The sequence below is a fragment of the Lampris incognitus genome, chromosome 21, assembly GCF_029633865.1.
Source record: "Lampris incognitus isolate fLamInc1 chromosome 21, fLamInc1.hap2, whole genome shotgun sequence".
Taxonomy (NCBI): Eukaryota; Metazoa; Chordata; class Actinopteri; order Lampriformes; family Lampridae; genus Lampris; species Lampris incognitus.
The window spans coordinates 394,260-414,798 of NC_079231.1; the positions used below are offsets into that span (position 1 = coordinate 394,260).

Here is a 20,539-nt window from a genome sequence, read left to right on the forward strand (position 1 = left end):
GCAGAGGTGAAGATGCTAAGATTTTAGCTGGGAGTGATGAAGGAGGACAGGATTAGGAAGGAGTATATTAGAGGGACAGCTCAGGTTGGACGGTTTGGAGACAAAGCAAGAGAGACAAGGTTGAGATGGTTTGGACATGTGTGGAGGAGAGATGCTGGGTATATTGGGAGAAGGATGCTGAATATGGAGCTGCCAGGGAAGAGGAGAAGAGGAAGGCCAAAGAGGAGGTTTATGGATGTGGTGAGGGAGGACATGCAGGTGGCTGGTGTGACAGAGGAAGACGCAGAGGACAGGAAGAGATGGAAACAGATGATCTGCTGTGGCGCCCCCTAACGGGAGCAGCAGAAGGTAATAGTAGTAGTAGTGTGTATGTTGTATCTATGTGGTTTTGTGTGCATGAGTTGTTTTTGTTGTGTCTCGGTGGTTTTGTGTGCGAGTGTGTGTGTGTGTTGTTGTGTGTGTCCATGTGGTTTAGTGGGTGTGCGTGTGTATATGTGTGTGTGTGTGTGTGTTGTTGTTGTTGTTGTTGTTGTTGTGTGTCTGTGGTTTTGTGTGTGTGTGTGTGTGTGTGTGTGTGTTGTTGCTGTGTCTCTGTGGTTTTGTGTGTGTGAGTTGTTGTGTCTTGGTGGTTTTGTGTGTGTGTGTGTGTGTGTGTGTGTGTGTGTGTGTGTGTGTGTGTGTGTGTGTGTGTGTGTGTGTATACATGCCTGTAAGATCCTCTCATCATCGATGTCATTGAAAACAGTTCCATTGATCTGACTCGGCTTCAGGGCGACCCAGTTAAACACCGGCATCCTGAACTTAGTCTGGATGGGCTTCTTGATCTTCACCGCTGGACCACACACACACACACACACACACACACACACACACACACACACACACACATACAGATCCAGATCGACAGAGAGAGGCAGACAGACAGTTAAGATAGACACACAGACAGACACACAGACCAGCCGACCAACAGACAGATGGTTGCATTGGTTCACAGAGGGATCAACTGGCCAGCAGACAGACACAAGGACAGACAGACAGGCTCGGCCCAAACAATTTGAGACTACATTGTGTCGTAAAAGCCATCCAGAAGACTTTATTTATGGTTTCTTCACTCACAGCGGTTCCCCTGGAGACCAGCTGCACCAACCCTCACTCATTTGACCTTCTTGCTAATATCAGTGTACATGATTGAGTCATCCTCCACGCATGTTAGAGAGCTACACGAGAATCACGTGAGAGACCAGAGTGCAGGCAGCACCAGCTGTCACTAGTATAGTGATGTGAGAAATAGGAAATTCAAAGTAAAAATTATCTGGACAATGCCCCAAATCAGTCAGTCAAATTTACAGACCATTTGTGGGTTAAGTTCAGATGGCATGTCTGTTTTGATGTCTATCTCTATTTTATCTTCAGCATTCATGTAGTCCATGTGTAGGTTTAATTTTCACAGTCAGCCATCATTTTATTCATACTGCACACACAGCATCATGTCAATGCAATTAATGGAGGACAAACCCAGAATCCTCCTCCGCAGTTCACACAAAGCTACCATGATGCTACAGCAGTCTATCATACTGAATTACAGCACTTATTCTCTTCATTTACTGTATTTTTTACAGTAATTTCGACTGTTATTTCCTACAACACAATTTACAAGCGACTACCAGCAGGAGGCGTTCCACCACAACACAGCAAAGCAAACAGAGAATTTAACAGTAAGAACCGATATACAATAATGAAATGACCACTGTAATTCAGTATGACAGACTGCTGCAGCATCAGGTTCAGTCAGCATTGCTAACCACTTCATAAATTAACAAAGAAGAAAGATGTGGAGGTGAACCTACAGAACAACTTGAGAGGACCATCTGAAAGCAGAAAGAAAGAGAAAAAAGAAGACATAAAAGAAAGAGTAAGGTTAGATTCCAGTGAAATAACACTTAAAACAGGGAAGGAATTATGGGTAACAGCAGGAATTTGATAGATTACTTGTTGATAAGACTAAATCAGGCAAGATCTGAATGAGATGGATGGATCTCGAAAAAGTTTACTTCCTCGTGTGATAATCATGTTATCACTTCTTAGGAAAAAAAAGCCTTTCAGGTTAAGATGAACAAGAAATGCACAGGAATCAGGAACATTTCAGGTATCAGGAACATTTCAAGAATCAGGAACATTTATTTGTTATTTCATTCCATACACCTGAGCACATGAAATGAAACGGAATATCATAGACTAATGATGGTAGGGTAATGAGACGTACAGTAGGCTCACCTCAATGAACCGCTGGCTGGCTCGTTACTGTAATGAGCAGGGATTTGGCTTCGTTGATAACTGGCCTTCTTTCTGGGGCCGCCCTAACCTGCTGAAAGCGGACGGCATTCACCCTACTGGGGACGGCGCCGCTCTTTTGTCTAGCAATATAGATAGCTGTCTACGTTTAGTTTGACACTAGGGACTTAACCTTCAGCAGGTTGCAGGTGATTAGAGAGCCTGCTAGGTTTAAATCTAGTGCGGACGTGGAGTCAAGTAGTTTAATTAATATGATTAGTCAGGGAATTTCTCATAGTGTAGATTATCAGCCTGATAACTTGGTCTATAACATTGAGACTGTCTCCCTGCCCTGCTGTATTGCTCCCAAGCTCTCCTCCCCTAAATGTGTGAATCACAACAATCTAGTAATTATTCCTACCACTTGTAGTGGTGAGATGTGTGACAAAGTACCTAATAATCTACAGAACCAAACAGCTAACGTTATCAAGAATGTTACCACATATCGTCCAAAGCGTTGGTGGCCAAAACTCTCAACAAGGTGTCTAATTCCAATTAATCTTTCCCCTGTTGGTAGCTCTAAAGCTCTGCCTACTACTGATCACTTCCACAAGACGCTTAAATTTGGTGTCATAAATATCAGATCACTGTCTACCAAAGCCTTACTAATAAATGATCTGATTCTTGAACATAGTTTTGATATGATTGGGTTATGTGAAACATGGCTGAAACCAAATGTTTTCCTTCCCTTAAATGAAGCTTTCCCACCTGACTATACTTATGCCCATGTAGCTCGGGCAAATAAACAAAGTGGGGGTGTTGCCTTAATATATAAATCTATTTTCAATCTGACTTCCGGACTTGGATCTAAATTCCAGTCTTTTGAGTCTCTCATTCTTGGTCCATCTCCCTCAGCCATGAATAGACTCGGCTCAGTCCAAATTGTGATACTCTATTGGCGTCCTGGCTGTTACTCGTTATTTCTTGAAGAACTTGGAGACTTTGTCTCAGACCTTGTTACTCTCTCTAATGAGATTCTAATTCTAGGTGATTTCAATATTCATCTGAATAAGGCTGCTGATCCTCTAAGTAAAGCCTTTCTGGCACTAGTTGATACTTTTGGGTTCGCTCAGTTTGTTCAAGAGTCGACTCATTGCAGTGGTAACACCCTTGATTTGGTTTTATCTAAAGGGATAGCTGTTTCTGATCTGAATGTCTTACCAACCACATCTGCTGTGTCTGATCATTTTCTCATCACATTTGAAGCATTATTGGCCTGTCCAGTTAATGTCAGCACAGATGTAATTGCCACTCGCCATATTGGTCCCTCCACTGTAGCTGCATTTGGCCAGCAGCTGCCTGAAGTCTTGGCTCCTTTCACTGTGGTAACTGACTCTGTTGAAAATTTCACTAGTGACTTAAATGTGGCCCTCTCTAGTCTCCTCGATTCAGTTGCACTTCTCACTACCAGAGCTAGGCGACTAAAGAGGCCTACACTCTGGTTTAATGATGAGACACGTGCTCTTAAGCGGACCTGCAGGAGACTGGAACGTAAATGGCGAAAATCAAAATTGGAAGTTTTTTACCTATCGTGGCACGAGTGTTTATTGAAATACAAGCGTGCTTTATCTGCTGCAAAAACAGCGTACCTCTCTCACTTAATCAATATTAATGAACATAAACCCAGATTTATCTTTGACACTGTATCTAAATGTACTAAAAAGCAGCTGTCTATTAGCTGCTCAGCATTCACAGGCCATGAATTTCTAGATTTTTTCTGCAATAAGGTTGATGAGATCTTAAACAAAATTACTTCAACTCCAGCTACTCCTGCAGATCCTGTCTTACCAAATTCATATCTACAGTCCCAGTTATTACAGCTTTTGAGACTATCTCTCTTGATACTTTGACTAAGCTCATGTCAGCTTCTAAACCAACTACTTGCTTACTTGACCCCTTAAAGTACTAGAGAGAGTTGTATATCAACAACTTTTGATCCATATAAAAGAAAACCATCTATATGAACCTTTTCAATCGGCTTTCAGGCCCTGTCACTCCATTGAAACTGCTCTGACGAGAGTGGTGAACGATCTTTTACTGGCTATGGACTCTGATACCACTTCTGTGTTTCTACTACTGGACCTCATTGCAGCCTTTGACACCATTGATCACTGTATACTATTAGTCAGATTAAATTGTATTTTTGGTGTCTCTGGCTTACCTCTCTCTTGGCTCAAGTCCTACTTATCTGTGAGAGCAGACTGTGTTTGCTATAGTAATATTACATCACAATTCTCTGATGTTAAATATGGTGTGCCTCAGGTCTCAGTTCTTGGCCCTCTACTTATCTCTCTTTATATTTCACCTCTTGGCCATAGTATACGCAGTTAAGGAATAAATTTCCATTGCTATGCTGATGATACTCAGCTGTATGTGCCTATAAGGCCTGATGATCATACTCAAATCACTAACTTAGAGGCCTGCTTGGCTACTGTGAAAAACTGGATGTCACTTAACTTTCTGCTTTTGAATTCCGATAAAAACCGAGATGCTGGTCATTGGCCCTGCTAGACACAGACACCAATATGATCAAGTAACGATAACAATCGACAACTCTGTGGTTTCACAAAGTGTGGCAGCCAAAAATCTTGGTGTTACGTTTGATCCCAGCCTTTCCTTTGATAAGCACATTAAAGAAATCACCAAGACTGCCTTTTTTCACTTACGTAACATAGCTAAAATTCGGTCTTTTCTCTCCATGGCTGACGCAGAGACTCTAATACATGCATTTGTTTCATCCAGACTTGATTACTGTAATGTTCTGTTCTCAGGTCTGCCACATGCTAGTACTAAAAGTCTTCAGATGGTTCAGAATGCTGCTGCTAGAGTCCTAACTAAATCTAGGAAATTTGACCATATTACACCAACTCTTGCCTCCCTTCATTGGCTTCCTATCCATGTTAGATCAGAATACAAGGTGCTTCTGCTGACTTATACAATCCTAAATGGGCTTGCCCCATCTTACCCGGTTGATCTCCTTAAACCATACATTCCATCTCGAGCTCTTCGCTCTCAAAATACAGGGCTCATGTGTGTACCCAAAGTTAAAAAGAAGGCAGCTGGTGGCAGGGCCTTTTCCTATCGGGCTCCGTTCTTGTGGAATAACCTGCCTGGTGCCATCAGACAATCAGAGTCTGTTGAGTCCTTTAAATCCAAACTTAGAGCTCCTCTTTTTGCCTTAGTTTACAATCAGTTGTCTTTAAGCAGTGGCGTGTCGTCTACTAGGGGCGCTAGGGTGCCACCCTACCTACAGTTCCAATTGGAAAATAAGTATTGTAATAAATAAGTTATTTTTTAAATTGTGATGCCATGTGTGTATAAAATCCAATTGTTATATTTATATAAAGCATGTATTTTAATAGAAAAATGTGATAACTGATGAAAAAACATTGCTTGCAACCTTTGTCTGTGTGCCGAAGGGCACATTTTTCTCCGTCTGACGGAAGACACGCGAGTTTAAATGCAGCCACGCCATCGCACAGTGGATTGGTTGACAGCGCGCGCTGAAAAGAGCTGATTCATGGGCGGAAATATCGGCCCGATTTGGGAGATGGCGCTGTGTAAAACTGTATGCATAGTAATTGTTAGTGGTAGAGCAGGAAGTCGGGGAGTTAGCTAGCTGTTAGTAAAGTGGCTAATGTAACAATGGCTGATGTGCTAGAGGAACAACCTGCTCCTAGCAGTGTTGACTCTGTTTGAAAAACCATCTGAATGTAGAGGTTTGTCTGACAAGCTTATTGTGAAGCAGCTGGGTCCTGATCAGTCTGAACCCTCCACATTCGACAGCCCTCTGGTGATCGTGGCAAATCATACATCAGGAATTTTGCTAGCAACTGGTATGCAGGGAAACCACGGCTCTGTGGAGGTGACAAGTGGCAGGCTGTGTTTTGCTTTCCGTGCTTACTTTTTCCAATGTCCACATCGGACAAGGCTTGGACTGATACTGGAGTAAGCGATCTTAAGCATCTTTCCAAACAAAAAAAAAACCATAAAGACAGTAAGGCTCATATAGATAAGGCCATGAAACTAGCCATGTTTGGGAGATCTAACATTGCTAGCCAACTTAGCGACACCTACAGGATCGGCGTTGCTAAACACAATGAAGAGGTGGACAGGAATAGAGCTATACTTTAGAGGATTATTGACTGTCAAATTTTGTGGATGAACTTGGATTACGTGGCCACAATGAAAGTAGTGACCCTGATAACCCTGGGATTTTTATCGGACTAGTGAATTTTGTTGCTGAATTGGACAGTGTGTTGAAACAACATTTGGAAATGGCAACTGTGTTTAAAGGTACGTCAAATATTATTCAGAATGAACTGCTGGATTGTATGTTGGGGATCATGCGTGAGTACATAGTAGATGAGATTAAAAATGCAGACTTTCTAGCCATTCAGGCCGACGAAACCACTGACATATCAACACAGTCTCAGTTAGTGCTTGTACTATGTTACACTGTCAAATCACACCAGCTTCAGGAGCATTTTCACAGTTTTACTCCCATACAGACTGCCAATGCCGAGACTGTTGCCGCATCAATTCTCAGTCAGTTAGAATACATCCTGTCAGAGAAGGGAGAGCAGCAGAGAGATAAAGTGATAGAAGGGAGAGCAGCAGAGAGATAAAGTGATAGAAGGGAGAGCAGCAGAGAGATAGAGTGTGATGCAGGGACTTCCAAATGATTATCGATCACTATACAGTAGGCTACAGTAGGCCTATTTTACGATAGTTTAGTTTAGTTTTTTTCTCTATTTATTTTATGTGGAACACTTTCTGTGCACAACATGCACGTCTATTTGTTGGAAACTTTGCACTATTAATTTAATGAGATTTATATGGCTGTGAATGATGTCTATGGGTGGAAATTTGATTGCTTTGTGAAATTTGAAATTTGATTAGTTGTGGCTTAAATAGAATAACTGTTTCAAATGCAAAAAAACACTAATAGCCTATCATGTTAATTTAATTGTCTAATTGAATTAATGCATGTTATCAAGCCTACATTACATAAATGAAATATAGTGTCAGAGAATGACAGGCAAACTGAAAAATAAACAAGTTTGTTAAATATATGCTATTTATTTGTATTTCTGAAATGTATTGGACGTTTGGAAGTAGATTTATGTATGTTTCTTAAAAAAATTATTAAATGATGTATCCTAGGGGACTAGACCAGGGCTTAATTTGTGCCGCAGCAAGCCAGAGCGTGCCCCGGGACCTCCCAGATTTGGACTGGCACCTATTTGATTGGCTCCACCACCTCCTTCCTCACTATAAAAATCTGTAAAAACATTTTCTCTAATATTTAGTGTTATCTCTTCTGTCACTCTATTATTTCCCATTGACGTTTTTCGTAAATCGCTTGTTTGTCTACGTTTGATGCAATTTAAATTGGCTGTTTTTTTTAAAAAGAGAGAGAGAGACGTCAATCGCGCAGGTCACGCAGTGCACGCCACGTCACAGGAGCCATATTAGACTCACATCAACTAGCCGCCTACTCTATCAAAAGCCATTGATTAAAAAATGTCAAAAAGACAGTCAGATGTGTTTAGTTTGTTCAGACCAGCAGGTCAGCCGAACCCTAAGAAAGTCAGGGTAATTTCGGAAGACCAACAGGGAAGGGCACAGCACAGCACAGCAGCAGCTAGCTAGCACAAGCGTGGCAGCACCTGTTACTAGCAAACACGAGGAGCAGGAGGAAAAAGAGGAGGAGAACGAGCCAGAGGGCGATCGAAGAGAACTTTTTTCAAGATGTACCCCTACAGACAGGGCGAACGAGTGATAGAACGTTGGAGCAGAGGGCGTTTTTCGGAAGCCTGGCAAGGAATCTGGAGAAAGGTATGCTAACACAAGGGAAATACCAAACAGGACCCAACGAGTTAATTGATGATTTAAAAGTCCTCCACCCACAGTATTGGTCGGACGACCCTGGAGCACTGTTTGGGAAAGATGAAGTCGGAAGACTCTGCCAGCAGTTTAGAATCGATGATGCGCAGAATGTCATTTGGGCATATAGAGAATATAGGGACAATGGTGGGAAATTTGTCCCAGATGGACTGAAAGACCTCTTGGCAGCAGTCAGCACTGTCCCCATCTCAAGTGCAGAGTGTGAGAGGGACTTTTCCCAGATGAACCTACTCTGCACCGCCAACAGGTCATCTCTTCGCACATCCACCATCTCCACGCTGCTCTTCCTTTGCCTTGCTGGACCACCGCTCACCCTGTTCAACCCCATTCCATATGTGAGGTCACGGATTACTAAAGGACACAGAACTGCACAGGACACTAGGAGTAAAGTAAGAAGCAGGGAGGAGAAGGCTGAAGGCGCTATTGATGTTTTGTGGGCTGTTTTGGACAAATAAATAAAAGGTACTTTTTGAAAATTATTTTCAGCAGTGTTGTTAACTGAGCCTTATAGTTTTGGGATGGCGATAAATGTATCGGGTCAAATTGTGTAATTCAAGCACCATAGCCTATATGCATTGTATGCTGGCAAGTTGTTTTATGTTTTTTGTAAAACATTTGAAAGTTTCTTGAGCTCGGCATTAACTTGGTAAATTTTGCTACTGTGCATGTGTCTACTGCCTCGTTGTCATGTCAGATTAGGCTAGGCCCGTCTATTTAATAAAAGCAACAACAAAATTATTGGTCGAAAAGCACATGACCATTGCGTAGCTGTTTCAGCATCATGAAAAGCACCGTTTTGTGCATTTTTAAAATGCGTTCCCTAACTTTTTTTCTGACCCCTAACCTGCCAGAGCAGCACCTTCTCAGTGCTCCGGGACCTCCTCGTTTACAAATTATGCACTGGACCAGACTCTTATGTCTGCTGTGTGTCAAGAAAAATGATAATTCTGACGTGCTGGATTCAAAGCAGCCCCACCTAGTGGAAAAGTCACGACACGCCACTGCCGTTACATTGAGTGCTTGTGTTGCTGTAAAGCCCCTTGAGACAAACTTGTAATTTGTGATATTGGGCTATACAAGTAAAACTGACTTGACCTGCTTCACAACCTGTACTGCATGGCGGGTCGGTTTCTGTTTCAATGAATTTACCAACCACTGTTCTGCCGACCAGATTATAGCGTATAGATTAGAACGTATAGATTATAGCATATCGACTATACTAGATTATAGTGTATAGATTATAGAGTATATTTTATAGAGTATAAATTATAGCATATAGCATATAGAGTATAGATTATAGCATATAGCATACTATAGAGTACAGATTATAGCATATAGAGTATAGATTATCAACTCCCATATTTCCGTAATGTGTGTGTGTGTGGTGTTAGTGTGCGTGTGTGTTAGTTAGTTAGTTAGTTAGTTAGTTAGTTAGTTAGTGTAGATAGCGGGACCGAAAACTAAAGCATTTATGATCCTAATTCTTTTTGGAGGTGGTAGGTATTGTTCCAGAGAGTACGGGAAAAATCCCAGAAAATTAAAATTATGCATAAATATGCAAAATATGCATTTTTCTAAAAATGGCTGATGATTCTGAGCATGTATGAGGGAAGTGTGACAATGGTGAGGTGTGCGGTTGGAATGACGGATGGGTTCAAGGTGGAGGTGGGATTACATCAAGGATCGGCTCTGAGCCCTTTCTTGTTTGCAATGGTGATGGACAGGTTGACGGACAAGATCAGGCAGGAGTCTCCATGGACGATGATGTTCGCGGATGACATTGTGATCTGTAGTGAGAGTAGGGTGCAGGTTGAGGAGAGCCTGGAGAGGTGGAGGTATGCACTGGAGAGAAGAGGAATGAAAGTCAGTAGGAGCAAGACGGAATACCTATGCGTGAATGAGAGAGAGGACAGTGGAATGGTCAGGATGCAAGGAGTGGAGGTGACAAAGACATCTGAGTTTAAATACTTGGGGTCAACTGTCCAAAGTAACGGGGAGTGCAGTAGAGAGGTGAAAAAGAGAGTGCAGGCAGGTTGGAGTGGGTGGAGAAGTGTGTCAGGAGTGATTTGCGACAGAAGGGTACCAGCAAGAGTTAAAGGGAAAGTTTACAAGATGGTTGTGAGACCAGCTATGTTATATGGTTTGGAGACAGTGGCACTGACGAAAAGACAGGAGGCGGAGCTGGAGGTGGCAGAGTTGAAGATGCTAAGATTTTCACTGGGAGTAACGAAGAAGGACAGGATTAGGAACGATTATATTAGAGGGACCGCTCAGGTTGGACGGTTTGGAGACAAAGCAAGAGAGGCAAGATTGAGATGGCTTGGACATGTGTGGAGGAGAGATGCTGAGTATATTGGGAGAAGGATGCTGAATATGGAGCTGCCAGGGAAGAGGAGAAGAGGAAGGCCAAAGAGGAGGTTTATGGATGTGGTGAGGGAAGACATGCAGGTGGCTGGTGTGACAGAGGAAGACGCAGAAGACAGGAAGAAATGGAAACGGATGATCCGCTGTGGCGACCCCTAACGGGAGCAGCCAAAAGTAGTAGTAGTAGTAGAGATTCTGAGCATCTTTGCTTTTTCACCTATATAAAAAAAAATTTCTGGGACAGAAATGTTTTGGCATTATGCAAAATATGCATTTTTGCAAAAATGCACTTATGATCCTAATTTTTTTTTGGAGGTGGTAGGTATTGTTCCAGAGAGGACCAGAAAAATAGCAGAAAATTAAAATAATTATAATAATTATGCATAATTATGAAAAATATGCATTTTCTAAAAATGGCTAAAAACCACTTTTCTCTGCATTTCAGATGATTCTGAGTATTTGGGGGGAGGGAGTTGGAGTGGGGGGGGTTTAGGGGCAGGGGGAAGGCGGTTAGCTGGCAGGATGAAGAGGAGGGAGATTTAGATGGGTGGATAACCAAACCGCTACATTGTAGCGGGGTTCTTCTAGTAGCATATATATTATAGAGTATAGCATATAGAGTATAGATTATAGCGTATTGCAAACTGTTCTCTTCTCTCAAGTGTCTTTTCCCTCTCTCTGAATGATGTCTTCTCCTTTCTCTTCTTGTTTGTGTGAATGGTGTGATGTGAGTCTCCCTTGTGTGCATGTGCAGTCTGTCCTCCTCCCAGATCTCCATGGTGATGGTGGTCGCCACCTGGACACTGCTTGGCATCTCCCTTGTCACATTTTCTTTTTATATATCTTATAAATCCATGTAATTTTATTATCCTGTTTTAATGTTATATCCTTCTCTCACTAAGATGTGTGACTAATATTTTCTATTTTTAACATGGTGATGCTGGTCATGTGGCTCGGGTCCTGGGCTGTTCCGATGGCGTCTGGACACTGCTTGGGATCCTCCTCATCATGTTCTTCATATATTCTATAATTCCATTATAATTCCATTATCCTCTTTCAATGTTGTATTGTGTAAATTGTGTGAACACAACATCATTGCACATTGTGCGTCTTGGGAGAGAGATCCTCCTCTGTTGCTCTCCCTGAGATTTCTTTCTATTGTTTCTCCCTGTTAAAGGTTTTTAGGAAGTTGTTCCTTATCTGATGTAACCCAGCCACTTAGGATGCACAAGCCAGTGCATCCTTAGTGCCGGTCCCAAGCCCGGACAAATGGGGAGGGTTGCGTCAGGAAGGGCATCCGGCATAAAATCTTTGCCAAATCAAATATGCGGATCATAAATAAGACTTACATACCGGATCGGTCGAGGCCCGGGTTACCAACGACCGCCACTGGTACTGTTAACCAGCAGGGTGTCGGTGGAAACTATGCTACTGTTGGGCGAAGGAGAAGGAGAGCGGGAAAGCATGTCCAGAGGCAGCTAGAGAGGAGGAAGGGTAGGCATGTAGAGGTGAGAGTTGGAACTTTGAATGTTGGTACTATGACTGGTAAAGGGAGAGAGCTGGCTGACATGATGGAAAGAAGAAAGGTAGGCATACTGTGTGTGCAAGAGACCAGGTGGAAGGGGAGTAAGGCCAGGAGTATTGGAGGTGGGTTCAAACTCTTCTACCATGGTGTGAATGGGAGGAGAAATGGGGTAGGGGTAATTCTGAAGGAAGAGTACGTCAAGAGCATGCTGGAGGTGAAGAGAGTGTCAGACAGAGTGATGAGTATGAAGTTGGAAATTGAAGGTTTATTGCTGACTGTTATCAGCGCATATGCCCCGCAAGTTGGGTGTAAGATGGATGAAAAAGAAGAATTCTGAGGTGAGCTGGATGATGTGGTGGAGAGGGTACCCAAGGAGGAGAGAGTGGTGATTGGAGCGGACTTCAATGGACATGTTGGTGAAGGGAACAGAGGGGATGAGGAGGTGATGGGAAGGTATGGAGTCAAGAAGAGAAATGTGGAAGGACAGATGGTGGTGGATTTTGCGAAAAGGATGGAAAGGCTGTGGTGAATACATATTTCAAGAAGAGGGAGGAACACAGGGTGACGTACAAGAGTGGAGGAAAGTGCACACAGGTGAACTATGTCTTATGTAGGAGGCACCATCTAAAAGGGATTGGAGACTGCAAGGTGGTGACAGGGGAGAACGTAGCTAGGCAGCATCGGATGGTGGTCTGTAGGATGACTTTGGAGACCAAGAAGAGGAAGCGAGTGAAGGCAGAGCCGAAGATCAAATGGTGGAAGTTGAAGAAGGAAGACTGTTGTGTGGAGTTCAGGCAGGAGTTAAGACAGGAACTGGGTGTTAGTGAAGAGTTGCCAGATGGCTGGACAACCACTGCAGAAATAGTGAGGGAGACAGCTAGGAAGGTACTTGGTGTGTCATCAGGACAGAGGAAGGAAGACAAGGAGACTTGGTGGTGGAATGAGGAAGTACAGCAAATTATACAGAGGAAGAGGTTGGCAAAGAAGAAGTGGGATAGTAAGAGAGATGAAGAAAGCAGACAGGAGTACAAGGAGATGCAGCGTAAAGCAAAGAGAGAGGTGGCAAAGGCAAAGGTGTATGGTGAGTTGTATGACAGGTTAGACACTAAGGAAGGAGAAAAGGACTTGTACCGATTGGCTAGACAGAGGGACTGAGCTGGGAAGGATGTGCAGCAGGTTTGGGTGATCAAGGATAGAGATGGAAATGTGCTGACAAGCGAGGAGAGTGTGATGAGAAGGTGGAAGGAGTACCTTGAGGGGCTGATGAATGAAGAAAATGAGAGAGAGAGAAGGTTGGATGATGTAGGGATAGTGAATCAGGAAGGAGGAAGTGAGGGCAGCTATGAAGAGGATGAAGAGTGGAAAGGCAGTTGGTCCTCATGACATACCTGTGGAGGCATGGAGGTGTTTAGGAGAGATGGCAGTGGGGTTTCTAACTAGATTGTTTAACACAATCTTGGAAAGTGAGAGGATGCCTGAGGAGTGGAGAAGACGCATACTGGTACCGCTTTTCAAGAACAAGGGTGATGTGCAGAACTGTAGCAACTACAGAGGTATAAAGTTGATCAGCCACAGCATGAAGATATGGGAAAGAGTAATAGAAGCTAGGTTAAGAGGAGGAGAGGTGATGATCAGCAGCAGCAGTATGGTTTCATGCCAAGAAAGAGCACCACAGATGTGATGTTTGCTTTGAGAATGTTGATGGAGAAGTATAGAGAAGATCAGAAGGAGTTGCATTGTGTCTTTGTAGATTTAGAGAAAGCATAAGACAGGGTGCCGAGAGAGGAGGTGTGGTATTGCATGAGGGAGTCAGGAGTTGCAGAGAAGTATGTAGGAGTGGTGCAGGATATGTATGAGGGAGGTGTGACAGTGGTGAGGTGTGCGGTTAGAATGACAGATGGGTTCAAGGTGGAGGTGGGATTACATCAAGGATCGGCTCTGAGCCCTTTCTTGTTTGCAATGGTGATGGACAGGTTGACGGATGAGATCAGGCAGGAGTCTCCGTCGACTATGATGTTTGTGGATGACATTGTAATCTGTGGCAAGAGTAGGGTGCAGGTTGAGGAGAGCCTGGAGAGGTAGAGGTATGCACTGGAGAGAAGAGGAATGAAAGTCAGTAGGAACAAGACAGAATACCTATGTGTGAAACGAGAGGAAGGACAGTGGAATGGTGAGGACGCAAGGAGTAGAGGTGACGAAGGTGTATGAGTTTAAATACTTGGGGTCAACTGTCCAAAGTAACGAGGAGTGCAGGAGAGAGGTGAAGAAGAGAGTGCAGGCAGGGTGGAGTGGGTGGAGAAGAGTGTCAGGAGTGATTTGTGACAGAAGGGTACCAGCAAGAGTTAAAGGGAAGGATTACAAGATGGTAGTGAGACCAGCTATGTTGTATGGTTTGGAGACAGTGGCACTGATGAAAAGACAGGAGGTGGAGCTGGAGGTGGCAGAATTGAAGATGATAAGATTTTCACTGGGAGTAACGAAGGAGGACAGGATTAGGAACGATTATATTAGAGGGACCGCTCAGGTTGGACGGTTTGGAGACAAAGCAAGAGAGGCAAGATTGAGATGGTTTGGACATGTGTGGAGGAGAGATGCTGGGTATATTGGGAGAAGGATGCTGAATATGGAGCTGCCAGGGAAGAGGAGAAGAGGAAGGCCAAAGAGGAGGTTTATGGATGTGGTGAGGGAGGACATGAAGGTGGCTGGTGTGACAGAGAAAGATGCAGAGGACAGGAAGAGATGGAAATGGATGATCTGCTGTGGCAACCCCTAACGGCAGCAGCCGAAAGTAGTAGTAGTAGTAGTAGCAGTAGTAGACTACCGGTGTTTACTATTGAGCTCTTTTATACCGTGACAGCTTGATTTGTTTGTTGTGTTGCTTGTGTTCATGTAGTCCTGTATACTGTGATTGTCCGATTCACAGCCTCTTGATGACATAGAGAAGTGAACTGGACTTCACATGCACTCAAATCTACAATCCTCTTGCCTCACCTCTGACCTCACTACTGCTCTTTCTACCTGAGAGTGACTTGAAGGAATCAAGTTGTAGGATGAGAGGAAGGAGGAAGAGCGAAAACTATGGGATAGCTGAGGTGTTCCTCCATCATAAGAAACAGAAGCCAGCTGTAGATGAAGAGGCCCATACACAACTCTGACTGATCCAACAATATCCTGCAGTTTCATCTTCTGTGTAATTATGTCACAATCACACAAAAAATAATTTCACAACCATTTAACAGTCCCACTACAATCTAACTACAGTTAACTACAATCCAGCAATGATTTAAATAAAATCCAACAACAGTCTAACAATCCAATGTCCACCCAACAAGACAACGTGACAGAAACTGCGGAAAAGAAAAGTGAATTATCCAGAAAGCATCTATCTCCCACAGCAGCCGCATCTATCTCCCTCAGCAGCATCTATCCCCTTTATCAGCATCTATCTCCCTCAGCAGCATCTATCTCCTTTACCAGCAGCACCTATCTCCTTTAGCAGCATCTATCTCCTTTACCAGCAGCACCTATCTCCTTTAGCAGCATCTATCTCCTTTACCAGCAGCAAATATCTCCTTTAGCAGCATCTATCTCCCTTAGCAGCATCTATCTCTTCTACCAGCAGCATCTATCTCCCTCAGCAGCATCTATCTCCCTCAGCATCATCTATCTCCTTTAGCAGCATCTATCTCCCTCAGCAGCATCTATCTCCTTTAGCAGCATCTATCTCCCTCAGCAGCATCTATCTCCCAAAACAGCAGCATCTATCTCCCACAGCAGCAGCAGCATCTATCTCCCTCAGCAGCATCTATCCCCTTTAGCAGCACCTATCTCCTTTAGCAGCATCTATCTCCCTCAGCAGCATCTATCTCCTTTACCAGCAGCACCTATCTCCTTTAGCAGCATCTATCTCCCTCAGCAGCATCTATCTCCTTTACCAGCAGCAACTATCTTCTTTAGCAGCATCTATCTCCTTTAGCAGCATCTATCTCCCTCAGCATCATCTATCTCCTTTAGCAGCATCTATCTCCCTCAGCAGCATCTATCCCCTTTACCAGCAGCAACTATCTCCTTTAGCAGCATCTATCTCCTTTAGCAGCATCTATCTCCCTCAGCAGCAGCACCTATCTCCTTTAGCAGCATCTATCTCCTTTACCAGCAGCACCTATCTCCTTTAGCAGCATCTATCTCCCTCAGCAGCATCTATATCCTTTACCAGCAGCAACTATCTCCTTTAGCAGCATCTATCTCCTTTAGCAGCATCTATCTCCCTCAGCATCATCTATCTCCTTTAGCAGCATCTATCTCCCTCAGCATCATCTATCTACTTCAGCAGCATCTATCCCCTTTACCAGCAGCAACTATCTCCTTTAGCAGCATCTATCTCCCTCAGCAGCATCTATCTCCCTCAGCTGCATCTATCTCCTTTACCAGCATCATCTATCTCCTTTAGCATCATCTATCTCCTTTAGCAGCATCTATCTCCTTTACCAGCAGCAACTATCTCCTTTAGCAGCATCTATCTCCCTCAGCAGCATCTATCTCCTTTGCCAGCAGCATCCATCTCCTTTAGCATCGTCTATCTCCTTTAGCAGCATCTATCTCCTTAGCATCATCTATCTCCTTTAGTAGCATCTATCTCGCTCAGCAGCATCTATCTCCTTTACCAGCAGCATCTATCTCCTTTACCAGCATCTATCTCCCTCAGCAGCATCTATCTCCTTTACCAGCAGCATCTATCTCCTTTAGCAGCATCTATCTCCCTCAGCAGCATCTATCTCCTTTACCAGCAGCATCTATCTCCTTTACCAGCATCATCTATCTCCTTTAGCAGCATCTATCTCCCTCAGCAGCATCTATCCCCTTTACCAGCAGCAACTATCTCCTTTAGCATCATCTATCTCCTTTGGCAGCATCTATCTCCCACAGCAGCAGCATCTATCTCCCTCAGCAGCATCTATCCCCTTTAGCAGCATCTATCTCCCTCAGCAGCATCCATCTCCTTTAGCATCGTCTATCTCCTTTAGCAGCATCTATCTCCTTAGCAGCATCTATCTCCTTTACCAGCAGCATCTATCTCCTTTACCAGCAGCATTTATCTCCTTAAGCAGCATCTATCTCCCTCAGCAGCATCTATCTCCTTTACCAGCAGCATCTATCTCCTTTAGCAGCATCTATCTCCCTCAGCAGCATCTATCTCCTTTACCAGCAGCATCTATCTCCTTTACCAGCATCATCTATCTCCTTTAGCAGCATCTATCTCCCTCAGCAGCATCTATCCCCTTTACCAGCAGCAACTATCTCCTTTAGCAGCATCTATCTCCTTTAGCAGCATCTATCTCCCACAGTAGCAGCATCTATCTCCCTTTACCAGCAGCATCTATCCCCTTTAGCAGCATCTATCTCCCTCAGCAGCATCTATCTCCTTTAGCAGCAGCCTCTATCTCCTTTAGCAGCATCTATCTCCCTCAGCAGCATCTATCTCCTTTACCAGCATCATCTATCTCCTTTAGCAGCATCTATCTCCTTTAGCATCATCTATCTCCTTTAGCAGCATCTATCTCCCTCAGCAGCATCTATCTCCTTTACCAGCAGCATCTATCTCCTTTAGCAGCATCTATCTCTTTTACCAGCAGCATCTATCTCCTTTAGCAGCATCTATCTCCCTCAGCAGCATCTATCTCCTTTACCAGCAGCATCTATCTCCTTTAGCAGCATCTATCTCTTTTACCAGCAGCATCTATCTCCTTTAGCATCATCTAGCTCCTTTAGCAGCATCTATCTCCTTTAGCAGCATCTATCTCCTTTACCAGCAGCAACTATCTCCTTTAGCAGCATCTATCTCCCTCAGCAGCATCTATCTCTTTTACCAGCAGCATCCATCTCCTTTAGCATCATCTATCTCCTTTAGCAGCATCTATCTCCTTAGCATCATCTATCTCCTTTGGCAGCATCTATCTCCCACAGCAGCAGCATCTATCTCCCTCAGCAGCATCTATCCCCTTTAGCAGCATCTATCTCCCTCAGCAGCATCCATCTCCTTTAGCATCGTCTATCTCCTTTAGCAGCATCTATCTCCTTAGCAGCATCTATCTCCTTTACCAGCAGCATCTATCTCCTTTACCAGCAGCATCTATCTCCTTTAGCAGCATCTATCTCCCTCAGCAGCATCTATCTCCTTTACCAGCAGCATCTATCTCCTTTACCAGCATCATCTATCTCCTTTAGCAGCATCTATCTCCCTCAGCAGCATCTATCCCCTTTACCAGCAGCAACTATCTCCTTTAGCAGCATCTATCTCCTTTAGCAGCATCTATCTCCCACAGTAGCAGCATCTATCTCCCTTTACCAGCAGCATCTATCCCCTTTAGCAGCATCTATCTCCCTCAGCAGCATCTATCTCCTTTAGCAGCAGCCTCTATCTCCTTTAGCAGCATCTATCTCCCTCAGCAGCATCTATCTCCTTTACCAGCATCATCTATCTCCTTTAGCAGCATCTATCTCCTTTAGCATCATCTATCTCCTTTAGCAGCATCTATCTCCCTCAGCAGCATCTATCTCCTTTACCAGCAGCATCTATCTCCTTTAGCAGCATCTATCTCTTTTACCAGCAGCATCTATCTCCTTTAGCAGCATCTATCTCCCTCAGCAGCATCTATCTCCTTTACCAGCAGCATCTATCTCCTTTAGCAGCATCTATCTCTTTTACCAGCAGCATCTATCTCCTTTAGCATCATCTAGCTCCTTTAGCAGCATCTATCTCCTTTAGCAGCATCTATCTCCTTTACCAGCAGCAACTATCTCCTTTAGCAGCATCTATCTCCCTCAGCAGCATCTATCTCTTTTACCAGCAGCATCCATCTCCTTTAGCATCATCTATCTCCTTTAGCAGCATCTATCTCCTTAGCATCATCTATCTCCTTTAGCAGCATCTATCTCCCTCAGCAGCATCTATCTCCTTTACCAGCAGCCTCTATCTCCTTTAGCAGCATCTATCTCCCTCAGCAGCACCTATCTCCTTTAGCAGCATCTATCTCCTTTACCAGCAGCAACTATCTCCTTTAGCAGCATCTATCTCCCTCAGCAGCATCTATCTCTTTTACCAGCAGCATCCATCTCCTTTAGCATCGTCTATCTCCTTTAGCAGCATCTATCTCCTTAGCATCATCTATCTCCTTTAGCAGCATCTATCTCGCTCAGCAGCATCTATCTCCTTTACCAGCAGCATTTATCTCCTTTAGCAGCATCTATCTCCCTCAGCAGCATCTATCTCCTTTACCAGCAGCATCTATCTCCTTTAGCAGCATCTATCTCCCTCAGCAGCATCTATCTCCTTTACCAGCAGCATCTATCTCCTTTACCAGCAGCATTTATCTCCTTTAGCAGCATCTATCTCCCTCAGCAGCATCTATCTCCCTCAGCAGCATCTATCTCCTTTACCAGCAGCATTTATCTCCTTTAGCAGCATCCATCTCCCTCAGCAGCAGCCTCATTCACCCACTGCCAGTATTCAGAGAGACAGAGTTAGGGGTAAAATATTATCTCACACACACACACACACACAAGCCTACCTGCCAGTCCAGAGTTGAAGATGACGGTGGGTGACCCCCCTGATCCAGGAAGAGGAGGGGCAACTGGGGGGGGAGGAGGGGGCATGAGGCCGGAGGAGGAAGTGAGTTCACTGGTCCGACAGGGGGGAGGAGGGGGAGGAGGGGGGGGAGGGGGGGCAGGAGGTGGCGGTGCAGGGTATGGCCCATTTGACACTGGAGAGAGACAGGCAGACAGAGAGACAGGCAGCGAGACAGGCAGACAGACAGACAGGCAGACAGAGAGACAGACAGGAAGAGAGACAGACAAACACAGACAGACAGAAGGGCAGACAGACAGGCAGAGAGACAGACAGACAGAGAGAGAGAGGACTTATCATTGAATAATGTCATTCACTGTAAGTCAGTGTTTAGTTGTTTTTTCATTAACTGGAAGGTTAGCTGTTTTTTTTTAGGGGGGGTTTCCCCTTTTTTCTCCCCAACTGTATTAGTACCCCACTCTTCCGAGCTGTCCTGGTCGCTGCTCCACCCCCTCTGCCGATCCGGGGAGGGCTGCAGACTACCACATGCCTCCTCTGATACATGTGGAGTCGCCAGCCACTTCTTTTCACCTGACAGTGAGGAGTTTCACCACGGGGACGTAGCGCATGGAGGATGGAGGATCAAGCTATCCCCCCAGTTCCCCTTTCCCTCCGAACAAGCATCCCGACCAACCAGAGGAGGCGCCAGTGCAGCAACCAGGACACATACCCACATCCAGCTTCCCACCCGCAGACACAGCCAATTGTGTCTGTAGGGATGCCTGACCAAGCCCGTGGAAACACGGGGATTCGATCAGGCGATCCCCGTGTTGGTAGGCAACGGA

At 44.4% G+C, this 20,539-nt stretch overlaps 1 protein-coding gene across 2 annotated transcripts in view; it reads right to left on the reverse strand.

Moving 5' to 3' along the window:
• Nucleotides 1–20,539, reverse strand: part of LOC130131332 (formin-like protein 2) — a 214,405-nt gene that overhangs the window by 78,838 nt on the left and 115,028 nt on the right. Inside the window, exons 16-18 of one of the 2 annotated variants that reach the window (XM_056300986.1) lie at nt 19,699–19,890; nt 1,848–1,868; nt 708–832 (exon numbers count right to left, since the gene is read on the reverse strand). In XM_056300986.1, coding sequence (XP_056156961.1) covers nt 708–832; nt 1,848–1,868; nt 19,699–19,890 — 338 coding nt within the window. The remainder of the gene's footprint in view (nt 1–707; nt 833–1,847; nt 1,869–19,698; nt 19,891–20,539) is intronic. The other variant, XM_056300987.1, reaches the window with a different exon arrangement.